The sequence below is a fragment of the Citrus clementina genome, unplaced genomic scaffold (genome assembly GCF_000493195.1).
Source record: "Citrus clementina cultivar Clemenules unplaced genomic scaffold, Citrus_clementina_v1.0 scaffold_2, whole genome shotgun sequence".
In the NCBI taxonomy this organism is placed as follows: domain Eukaryota; kingdom Viridiplantae; phylum Streptophyta; class Magnoliopsida; order Sapindales; family Rutaceae; genus Citrus; species Citrus x clementina.
In genome coordinates this window covers 10659560-10672151 of record NW_006262688.1, presented here as the reverse complement: position 1 = coordinate 10672151, position 12592 = coordinate 10659560, and the positions used below count along the sequence as shown (strand labels likewise).

Below are 12592 nucleotides of genomic sequence, written 5' to 3'. Positions count from 1 at the left end.
AAATTTTTACCTCAATTCCTTAATAAATTTAGTGAGGTGGGGATGGAGAATCCCCATGTGGGGAATGATTTCCCCATCCCCACATCATTCCTCATTTATCTATTTTATAATATGTATAAATACATTATTTTAGTAAGTTAAAAATTAGAGACTTAAAATAAATTCATCATCATATTATAAAGTATTTAAATTCTTTTTAAAAAAATCTAAAAGTTTGAAACAATATCTTAAAATAATATTAAAAATGAAAAATATTTAAAGAGCGTAGCACCTTAAAAGAGAAAAGAAAATATAACAATGTTTCAGAATTGAAATATATTATAGGATTTTCTTTCATTCATATCTTGTTTATATTGCATAAAAATTAAAAAAAAATATTATTAATTGATATTATAATTGATAAAATAAAAATTAAAAACATATTTATATATAATGGGGATTGAGGTGGGGTGGGGTGGGGAGTACAAAACCAAACCCCACCCCATTAAGAAATTGGGGATTATTTTCCCCCCACTCCCCACCCCATTCCCCAAAAATTATTCAAAATTTTTCCCATTTGGGGTGGGGCTCCATGGGGCCCCAAACCCGTGGAGGATTTTGCCATCCCTAATAAAAATCAACAAATGTTACCGTGTATCCTAATCTTTTAACAATTATCACTACGCACCCATTCCGTTGGAAATCACTATTAACTTAACTGTTATAAGGGTAAAATAGTAAAGTTATTGGGATTGATAAAGAAAAAAAAGAAAAATTTTATTTTTTTCTCTTCCTTCTCCATGACTCCATTCACGCTCCATCTTCTCTCCTCTATTTACACTCCGCAACAAAGTGCTCATTTTCTTCCCTTCTCCATTCACGCTCCACAACAAGGTTTTTCGCTTTTCCCCAGCATCGACGTCACAAGGGTCACATAACCAATTGCACTACCGCAGCAAATGTCCATTTCCTGGTGGAAACAAGCAGTAGGAGCGTGACGCTAGACCGAGAGGCTTCTAGCAGTTCAAAGAGTCATGGGTTGCTGCTAACTAATGCAACACCAACAATGGTGACTAGCAACTATAAAATCCCAACCCTAAAATTTTAGGGTTTCCATGTTATTATTCATTGATTTTTAGGTTTGGGTAGTTGACAGTTTGTTTGATATATAAATTATTTTGATTGTGCTATGAAATTGGAAGTTTATGTCGTTGTTTGTGGTGCTTTCAAAGCAGAAATTTGGTTATTGCTATAAATACTGCCATGAGGTTGGAGCTTGGAGTTGGAGATGTCTTCTGGGTTTTGGTTCCAGGACTAATAATGTCCAATTAATTTTAGTTTTAATTTAATCTCTTTAAAAAAATAGCTTTAATTTAATTTTAATTATTTTCGGTTTACATTTAACATTGTTTTACACATTCTATAATTATCTTTTTTTGAAGAAAATAAAGTGCCAACTGCCAATTAATATATTCTTATAATCCCTTAAAAATGTATGGGCCATTTAGTACTTGCAGTTAATTCAATTTATATGGGGGCATTATGGTGATTTCAATAGATGTCTGACAAAATCGTTAAGGTTAACAGTAATTTCTAACGGAATGGGTGTGCGGTGATAGTTGCCGAAAGATTAGGGTGCACAGTAACATTTGTTGATTCTTATGGGGGGTGGCAAAAAATAACTAATACATAAAACGAGGTATTGAGTATCGAGCATCAAGGTCGTTCAAATTATAAAATATTATATAATTTTTTATTTTAAAAAAATGTAAATCAGGGGGCTAATCTATAATGCCTGCAGTTGAAAATTCCTCAAATGGCAAGAAGTTAAAGAAGGGAGTTAATGTTGTGCGTAAAATGTGAAATCAAGCGCACTAAATAATCACAAAAAAATAAAGAACACAAAATTTAATGTGATTCGGTAATTTTGCCTACGTCCATGGGAGGAAGAGAAAATAATTATATTATTAACAATTATCAGAGTACAATATTTGAGTAGAAATCTCATTTCCTAAAACCCAAATACACCCAGTACTCTCACACACACTTGAAAGGAAAAATCTCTCAAGTGCTCATACTCTCTAATTGCTCACTCTCAACAATTCTACAAATGAATTGTTATTCACTCAATTTTTTGGGATGCTCAACAAATGAAAAAATTCCATCTATTTATAGGAAGCGTTTTGCACTATTATACATTCGCTGCCCACCTACAATTTAGTCAATTTTTCCAATTTGTCAAAGTCGTTATGAAATTGTCAAATTGTCACATGCTTCACCAACTCATTTAGCTTCAATTTCCACGATTCCAGCCACATGCTTCATCAATATTTCTAATATTGCAGCTAGAAGATCATGCATGTTGACTTTTCAACAGTTAATTCATATACTACGTTGACAATATTTAAGCTCGCTTCTTGTTAATGACAGATTGTACAGAGAGACAGGAGTGGCACCCAGTGCTGATATACATGCATACACTGTCATTAGGTCTTTCAAAATCCAAATTTATTTGAATTAAAGCATTATAGTAAAATAGTTGAAGTCTTGGGGAATATGGTACAATAAAAAAGATTATGCATGTCTTGTGATCTATTGTTACATGCCCCTTTTGACCTATTATAATTATTTTTGTTGTAAATTTCTGGTTGATTTAATTTCACTGCTCGGATAAAAACATTTGAGATACATGTTGTCCTACAAATTAAACTTCTCAACTAATCCCACTAGATACTACATAGTATCAATTGCTATATAAAGAGACAAGAATCTTTAAAGGGTTCGCCAAGCTTTGAATAGCCTGAAATGGATATGAATCCTATGATTAATGCAGAGAGTAGCAGCAGCAGCAGCAGCAGCTGTGAGCTTTTTAAAGCTCAAGCTCAGGTGTGGAATTGTGCCTTCAATTACATTAATTCCATGTCACTAAAATGTGCCGTTGAACTTGGCATACCAGATGTTATTCACAAACATGGCCAGCCCATGACTCTTTCACAGACAGCTTCAGCACTCGATATCCAAAAAAAAACAAAGCTCATTGCATTCAACGCCTTATGCGGATTCTAGTTCACTCTGGCTTCTTTGCTCAACAAAATAAAATTGACAAAGACGAATCAGAAGTGTATTATTCTCTTACACCAGCTTCTCGACTCCTCCTAAAGGATGAGCCCTTGAGGGCCGCACCATTTATGTTTTTGATAACCCATCCTATAGTAACGACTCCCTTCAATTTCTTGAGCTCTTGGTTCAAGAATGATGATCCCTCTACGCTCACAGTGTTTGAGTCAACGCATGGGAAAGACATTTGGGGTTCTTTGGCTCAAGAAGCTAAATTTAAGAACGTCTTTTATGATGCCATGATGGCTGACTCTCAGTTCATATCAAGCGTCCTGATTAAAGATTGTAAGGAGGTATTCAAGGGGCTGAAGTGTCTGGTTGATCTGGGTGGCGGCACTGGAACTATGGCCAAAGCCATCGCAGAAGCTTTTCCTGAAATGGAATGCATCGTTTTTTATCTCCCACATGTCGTTGATAATAATTTGCAGCAGCAGCAGGGGACTAATAAGAACCTGGAATTTCTTGGAGGCGACATGTTTGAAGCAATACCTCCAGCAGATGCAGTTCTGCTCAAGGTAATTAAATTGATTAATAATAGGATTTCTATTTTCTCTCCCACTTAAATATTAATGTTTCAATACTGATATATACAGAGTCATAACCTCATTCTACAAATAGCAGTCGCATATATAACAATTTTGGTCGAAGAAAATAGAGTGGGGTTATTTTAACTTAAATTTTCTACTTAAAATTTTGAATTATTTATTTTATACAATCTAATTTTAGATAAATTGAATGTCAAAATAACATTTAATGATGTCAAAATTCCTCCCTTATTGTATTGCATAAGATCAATGGCTCAAATTTTGAGTAAAAGATTTTATAAAAAAATCAAGTTGAAATAGACTCATTCAAATATAAAATATTAATGAAAATTAATTACATACATCATGTGGAATTTTTTATTTTTTATTTTATTTTTTTTATTTTATCAAATCAACTTTGTTATACTACATCAGTTTGCACAAAGAGTTTGTAGATCTAGTATTACTGTCTTTCTATATAGGAAAATTATCATTTTACTACCAAAGTTTTATTGACATATCATGTCAATACTAAGGTTTGCCGAAAAGTGCATTTTACTACCAAAGTTTTGCGCCGTTATCAATTCGCTACCATTCTGTTAAGAAAAAGTTAATGTTTAACGGAAATTGAGTTAAAAGTCGATTTTACCCCCAAGAGTTTGGTAGTAAAATGATAATTCCCTAAAAATTCAGTAGTAAAATGATAATTCTCCTAAAAATTGGTAGTAAAATGATAATTCCCCTAAAAACTTGGTAGTAAAATAATAATTTATCTATCAAATTAACAGACAATTTTACTCTTACAGCTGGAAATGTCTTTGATGCCCTTATGACATCAGTAAATTTTTAACATTGTTAACGGAATGGTAGTGAATTGATAACGGCGCAAAACTTTGGTAGTAAAATGCACTTTTCAGAAAATCTTGGTACTGACATGATATGTCAGTAAAACTTTGGTAGTAAAATGATAATATCCCTTCTATATATTAACAGAATTCCAAGATTTTTAACTTGTTAATTAAATTTATATGACAAAATATATGTATGAAGTGGGTTTTGCATAACTGGGGTGATGAAGAGAGCGTGCAGATATTGAAGAAGTGCAAAGAAGCTATTGCCGGGAGCAAAGATAAAGGAGGGAAAGTGATTGTCATAGACATGGTCATAGAAGATCAAAGCATAGACAAGGACTCAACCGAGACACAATTGTGCTGTGAAATGTTGATGATGTCTTTATTCAGTGTGGCCAAAGAGCAGAGCATCAAAGAATGGAAGAAGCTCTTCTTAGAAGCTGGTTTCAGCCATTACAATATAAATTCTACTTTGGGTCTGAGGTCTCTTATTGAGCTTTAACCCTGATAAGAAGATCCTGTGTCATCCCAATACTGATAGTGAGCCGTTGAAGTGTAAGGATCTGCAAGGATTTGCCCTGGCCATACCCCCAAAATCGGGTATTTAGCTAAAAATACCCTCATACTCCAAAATTCCTCACATATGCCCTTTTTAAAGTGCAAATATGAAATTACCCTAAATGAAAACCTAAATCATCTCAAGCATTCACAACCAAGCTGCAACCCCCAAATTTCATTCACGACCAGCCAGCATTATCATTCACTACTAGCGTTCTCCAAGAACTCCGGTGAAGTCACTCCGGTGGGCTTTGAGATGAAGTGAACACCGACGATGCTTCTACTGCTGGTATTTCGCACTCTTGCTGCTGTTTGTTTTAACACCCAAATCTGCTATTTTAAAGGGAAATTGGCCAAATTAAAGGTGAGTCACCACATCTACAATTGATTTTAGCATATGCTGGTTTTATTGCACTATTTTTTGTTACCTTAATTTGAATATCTTGTTAAAAAATTAAACTTCAACTTGACAATTTTATGCAAAACCCACGGTGGGTTTTAGCTTTGCTTCAAGAGGTAATCATCAATGGAATTTTTTGACTGGATTTTTTGAACTACAAGTTATGCAACCCAAGAAAGGGGGTGAATTGGGTATTTAAAAAATAAGTAAGCAAATCACACAATAATTCAATCTAATGCCTTAATGAAATCGAAAGCAATAAATTCAATAAATCAAAAAAATAAAAGGGTAAGGGAAGGGAAAAACAAACACGAGGATTTTTACGTGATTCGGCAATCTCCGCCTACGTCCACGCCTCCAAGCACACCGGGCTTAAGGATTTCACTATCCAAGCCTCCCAAGGCTTCAAACATTTACAATTGACTTCCAAGGTGTCAATGAACCTTTACAACAAAAGATTATTCCCAATCTCTTATCCTAAGTGTATTCTAACACTTACAACCTCTCAATTTGATTTTACAAAAAGAATTACAAAACTTTCTCTCACACAATGTGTTTGAATACAAATGAAAGCTCAATATGTGTGAATAAGTGAAATGAATACAAAGTTTATGCTCTTAGATTTGCAGAAAATTGCTCAAAATATCAATGGTTGTCTTATCTAAAATGAATTTGATTTGAGCCAATTTATAGTTGAGGAAGAAAACTAGTCGTCATTGACTTTCTGGTGATAACTAGCTTGCCGCTTTTGTGAATCCGGTTAGCCGTTTCATGTTACCGTTATGTTAAAAAATTTGAATTTTTGCACATCCGGTATGCCTCTTTCTTTCCAGAGAGTTTCTGCCCATAACTGGATTGCCGCTTTATAACATCCGGTTAGCCGCTTTGCTACAGTGAAATGGTTTCTAAAATTACAGTTTTACTCTAAAACTTTCATAACTGCATTATAGCCCAAAACGTTATGAATAGTTGCAAATAGGTTCAATTTTAGAATTTCTAAAATAATACTTGTTATTCCCAAAATTTTCTGAAATTATTATATTGCCCAAACTATGTGAAATTATAGAATAGCCCAAAAGATTTAAATATTTTCAAAAAATTCTAAATCCAAAATTCAAAACAATATTTATTAAAATCAAAGATTGTAAAATTCTTTCATTTTAGTTCATAACTTGAAAAAAAACTTAACTCCATAAAATCATTTTCCTATTATAAAAGCACAATATATAAATCTTTGTTTAACTACTCTCAATTTTCCTTAACCAAAATATGTGGTTTGATATCATCAAAATCAATATTTATAGCCATATAGGCTAACAATTTTTAATTTACTAATTTTAATCCTTCACATTGTAATATTTATTTACACAACTCTATGCATATTTAACCGTTCGTGTGAAGATCAAAATCCGATGTGCTTCAAACCCTAGGATAAGGAATTGTTTCCTATAATTACCAGTACAAATGCAGCTGAAGCTGAACACTTTTTCCTTGTAAGATTCCAAGTTTTTCATATGTGGCTTAAGGAAGGATTCACTTTTGATATATTACAAAGAAGTACATCTAGTGCTTATTTTTCGCCTAAATGGAGTGTTGTGTATATAGAAAGGATTGAGAAAATTGATCATTTGTCAATTGCTTCATGTTTAAGGGTGTTGTATTAACAAAAAGGCAGTGAAGTTTTTTCAAGTGATTCCAACTTCCTATGCCTCCTTTTTTTTTTTTTTATGAATAATCATTACATTTTCTTGGACGGTAGAAAGCCAAGTCTTTGTGAAGTTATATCGTGCAGCTTTTATTTAGGTTATTTGGCAAGAAATGAATAGGAGAGTTCTTGATAATGCTTACGAGGGACTTATTTTTTTCTATTTTGTTTTGCCTTGATGTTGGCTACTCGTTCATCTTTACTATAATCCTTCCGTTTGATCTAATAAATCTATTAGGAAGACAATTTTTTTTATGCATTACTTTATTTTCTATAGAGGCAAAGAATAATTTTTTTTATGCATTACTTTATTTTCCATAGAGGCAAAGAATTATTTATGGTTTATATACTCGACTGTAATGGTGTAATGAATACTTTACTCGATTGTAGTCGTGTAATGATTTTACTATACTCAAATTTAGTTGTGTAATGTATATTTTACTCGACTGTAGTCGTGTAATATATACTTTACTTGACTGTAGTCGGGCAATGCATATTTTAGTCAACTGTAGTCGTGCACTGGATACTTTAATCGACTGTAATCGTGTAAGGAAAATTATTCTCGACCAGAATGGCGTGTAATTTTTCTGATTGGTTTAGAATTTATTATTATGCAACTTTATTTGTATTTATATTATAATTCAAATATTTTCTTTTTGTTTATGCAAATGGAACCGAAAATCAAGGAATATGAAAACTTTAAAGCCAAGATTTCTAACCGATCATCACTAGATGCAGAGGAGGATATAAAAAATAAACTCTTTAAGGAGCAAAAAAGTATTTTTAGGCATTCTTGTTTCGGTCATTTTTTGGATGTGAAAGAGTTGAAGTTTCTGCTCAGTTACTCCACAGCATACCACTGAGAGAAGTGAAGACTGATGAGAAGAAAATGTGGTTTAGGATTGGCCGTTTGCGTTGGTAACATGATTAAATTGCAGTCCATTGTATGAGCCAAATCATGCAAGTATGTAACAGTCCGCATCAAAAATCAGGGTATGTATGTATGTGTGTGTGTGTGTGTGTGTGTGTGTGTGTGTGTGTGTGTGTGTGTTTGTGTGTGTGTATTGTTTTTTCGACTTAACAATAAGAATGGTGATTTCTAACAATTGATTTATATGAATTTTTTTAGTGGTGATTGTGGAGCATTTTTGTTGCAGTACTTGAAGGTCATGGGCCATGAACTTGATTTCAATTTATATTGCCAACAAGATGATGTTACACAATTTCAAAAAGTATTGGTTTTTAAATTATTTGGGCATAGGTCTGAAATACTATCTAAGCAATCCAAGAAGGGGGGTGAATTGGGTTATCAAAATTTATGCAAAACAAAGCACACGACAATTTAAATCTAATGCCTTAATAAGAACAAAAATAATAAATTTAATCAAGCAAGATAATAAAAGAGTAAGAGAAGAGAAGAGAAGAGAAATCAAACACGTGATTTTACGTGGTTCGGCTAACCGTGCCTACGTCCACGCCTCCAAGCTCACCAGGCTTGAGGATTCCACTGAGCAACCCTCCAAGACTTCAACCGCTCTTACAATTAACTTTCAAGGTGTCAATAAACCTTTACAATAAGAAATTATCCTCAATCTCTTAACCCAAGTGTATCCCAACACTTACAATCTCACAATTTGATTTTAAAGAATATTACAAAATAAATCTCTCTCACACAATGTGTTTGATTACAAATAAAAATCCAAAGTGTGAGTAAATGAAATGAATATAAGAATTTTAGGCTCAATGAAAGTTGTACGCTCAATAATTTGCTCAATGATAATTGTTGGAATAATTTTTGTTTGAATTTGATTGAGTTTATTTATAGTTAGAGCTGGAAACTAGCCGTTATTGACTTTCTGCTCACTGTCAGATCACCGTTAATTAGATGTCAGATCGCCATTTAACTAGTCAATATGACTGTTGGGCTGAATTTCAAATTGTCGGATCGCCGTTTTCAAGATGTCAGAACGTCGTTAGTGTCCAGAGGCTAATCTTCATTTTTGCTCGATGTCGGCGAGCTGTTATAAAGCTGTAGGATCACCGTTTTCTACAATGACTGCTACAGTGAACTTATTTTTGTAAAATTATATTTTGGCCCCCAAACTTTATAAAATTATATTATGACCCAAAATTTTATAAAACTTGTCAAATAAGTCCATTTTCAGAATTTCAAGCAATATTTGCTAATTTCAAAGTTCTCAAACCTTTTTCAATTTAAATCATTAACATGAAAATCCTAAAATTACTTTTTATTGAATATGAAGCCTTTATAGTATGAAAACTATATGAAAGAATAATTTGAGCTTTGAAACAATCTTAATCAAGTTTGTTATCATCAAAATCAATATTAAAGAAATATTTATGTTAACAAGGTCGTGGAAAAAAATTACAGTGTCCCACCCTTAAAAACTTCATCGATGTGTCATTTTTTGCGTTACTTATCATGAGATGTAATGGTTACAATGAGGATATTGTTGATATTTAATATAATTAAAGATAATTTGACATCATACATATGCTTTATTTTTTAAATCAATTAACTATTTTTTATTACCGGGGAGAATTCTATGATACAGACTTAAAAGTCAAATAAGGAAACAAGAAGGTTCCTGCAATTGAGAAAAACATGCAGGCTGATATATTTAGAAAGTACAAGTGATTGTTGTTTACATGTACAGCATGGGACACAACTAACACATTATTCAAGATCACCTCAGAATCAGCAAGATTACAATTAGAGATGTTATACTTAAGGCTTATTTGAGATTGAAATTGGACAGTTATAACTTAAAAACTACAGTATTAATATATTTGATAAATATTAGCTGCCGTATTTTGAAAGCTAAATTGATTTAATTTTACATACGTATGATGAAAATTTTATTATATATTTACTAATTTTATCAAAATTATTATTTAAAAATTATATTTATTACATACTATTAAATTATATTTCATAATTATAATTTATTTTCACAACAATTGTAAAGTTACAGCACTTCAATCCCAAAAAAAAGCACAATAATTCAGATTTGGTGTCCGTTTGTATTATTAATTAAGGAAACACTCAATATTACTTCACTTCACGTGATTCTCTTTGTAGCCTAATTCCGAAAGCATTTATAATCAACATGATATTTCTTTCTCCAATTATGTTCTTTTCCTTAGACGTCTTGGATGGAATAAATAATGCCTTACCCCAAACTGCAAGTTGCATATTTTTTCGATGATTAGGCACGCGAGATGTTAACAGAATTAATTTTCTAAGTGGGTCTTCTGAATTAATTTTATTATTTGGATAACAAGATTTAGCAGATCTGAATACGTATATTTGAGCCATATCTTGCAATAATTTTCGGCCGATGGCGTGAATCACGTGGCAATAAAAAATTAATTTTTCACAATAATTTTTGTCACAACCTCTTTGATCCCCATCTTTTTCTTTGAATTTAACCCTTAGCAAGTTATTAATTTAGTTAGCAATTAGATGCATTCAGAAAAACGTTTTTTAAAACACTCCAACGCCTTTTCTTTTGGATGGCACGACAGAAAATTATTATGAACGCATATTAAGGGTCTATTTGGTATTGTAGTCAGGTGGTTATAATTTGAAACTGCATCTTTAAAGTATATTGTAAACATTTGTTGTTGTATTTTGAAAACTGAGTTAATTTTCTCCACACTTGTATGATAAAAAATCTGTATATTTTTATTATTTTTGTTAAAATTATTATTTAGAAGTCATATTTATCCTACACCATCAACTTTTATTTAACAATTATAGATTTTTTTTTTACAAGAGCTTAAATAAAAACAAGAACACTTTAATATCAAATGGGTCCTAATAGTATATATGACTCTTTCGCTATTATATATAGAGCTCAAATCCATTGATTTGCATCAAATATCAATTAACCCTACTTAGCCTAATAAGGATGAATTTGATCGATGGAGAGCACGATACTGAGCTACTTGAAGCTCAAGCTCATGTTTGGAATCACATTTTCAATTTCATAAACTCCATGTCACTTAAATGCGCTGTTGAATTAAGCATACCAGATATTATCAACAAACATGGCAAACCCATGACCCTCAACAAGCTTGTTAGTGCCCTAACAATAAACCCATCAAAAACCCGATGTGTGTATCGCTTGATGCGCATTCTGATCCACTCAGGCTTCTTTGCACAGCAAACGCTAAATAGCAGCCGAAATAACAATGACGAAGAACAAGGTTATGTTCTCACAAATGCTTCTAAACTTCTCCTAAAAGACAGCCCCTTAAGCGTGACACCTTTCTTGCAAGCCATGCTAGATCCTATTTTGCTATCACCGTGGCTGAAACTGAGCACTTGGTTTCAAAGCGACGATCCTGCGCCGTTTGATACGGCACATGGGAAGAGTTTTTGGGAGTATGCTGGGGACGAGCCAAAGATTAACAATTTCTTCAATGAAGCCATGGCAAGTGATGCGCGGTTGGCAACAAGAGTGGTGATACATAAGTGTAAGGATGTGTTCCAAGGTTTGAATTCGTTAGTGGATGTGGGTGGGGGCACGGGAACTGTGGCCAAGGCCATAGCTATAGCGTTTCCAAATTTGGAATGCACTGATTTTGATCTGCCGCATGTGGTTAATGGCCTCGAAAGCGATTTGGCCAATCTTAAATATGTTGGAGGGGACATGTTTGAGGCCATTCCCCCAGCTGATGCTGTTGTACTCAAGGTACGCGTATTAATTTTTATAGTTTAACTAAAGTGGTTTCTTGAGCATAAAATTAATATATATACTAGAAGGATTTCGAATTACTTATGTACATCATATACTCATTTAATTTTCCATTCTGAATCTTCAAATATTCTAAATTCTAATATTATTGATGATGACAAGCAGTGGATATTGCATGACTGGAATGATGAGGAATGCGTGAAGATTCTTAAGAAATGTAAGGAAGCAATTACGAGCGATGGCAAGAAAGGAAAGGTGATTATAATTGACATGATGAGAGAGAATAAAAAAGGGAATGATGAGTCTACTGAAACACAACTCTTTTTTGATATGTTGATGATGGTCTTGGCCACCGGAACAGAACGAGATGAGAAAGAATGGGCCAAGCTTTTTGCCGATGCTGGGTTTAGTGACTATAAAATTACCTCCATTTTAGGTTTAAGATCTCTTATTGAGGTTTGTCCTTAAAATTTGTTTCTTGGCCCTAGGGCCACCAGACCGAGTAGTTTCAAAGTACCGAGTAGTTTCAAAGTAATTTTATTTAGAAGACCATCTAAATTTGAATTCAAAAAAATATAATAATTAAAATTTAAATTAGACATTACCTATCATTATATCTTTTAAGTGAATATCAAATGCTTATTTATGTATTGTTGTAATAAGCTTCATTTTACTTGGATTCTCCAGTGGGTTGTAACTTACCTAATATATTAGTTACAAAATAAGAACCCAAG

The 12592-nt window shown here is 32.9% G+C and overlaps 1 protein-coding gene and 1 pseudogene across 1 annotated transcript; both read left to right on the top strand.

The window, feature by feature from the left end:
• Positions 1 to 2784: 2784 nt before the first annotated feature.
• On the top strand, positions 2785 to 4973 carry LOC18051855 (annotated as a pseudogene).
• Positions 4974 to 11039: 6066 nt separating this feature from the next.
• Positions 11040 to 12326, top strand: LOC18051854 (probable O-methyltransferase 3). Its single transcript, XM_006446663.2, has 2 exons — positions 11040 to 11855; positions 12024 to 12326. The coding sequence occupies exons 1-2, from the start codon at positions 11070 to 11072 to the stop codon at positions 12324 to 12326; spliced, it is 1089 nt and encodes a 362-aa protein (XP_006446726.1). The 5' UTR covers positions 11040 to 11069.
• The last annotated feature ends 266 nt before the right edge of the window (positions 12327 to 12592 follow it).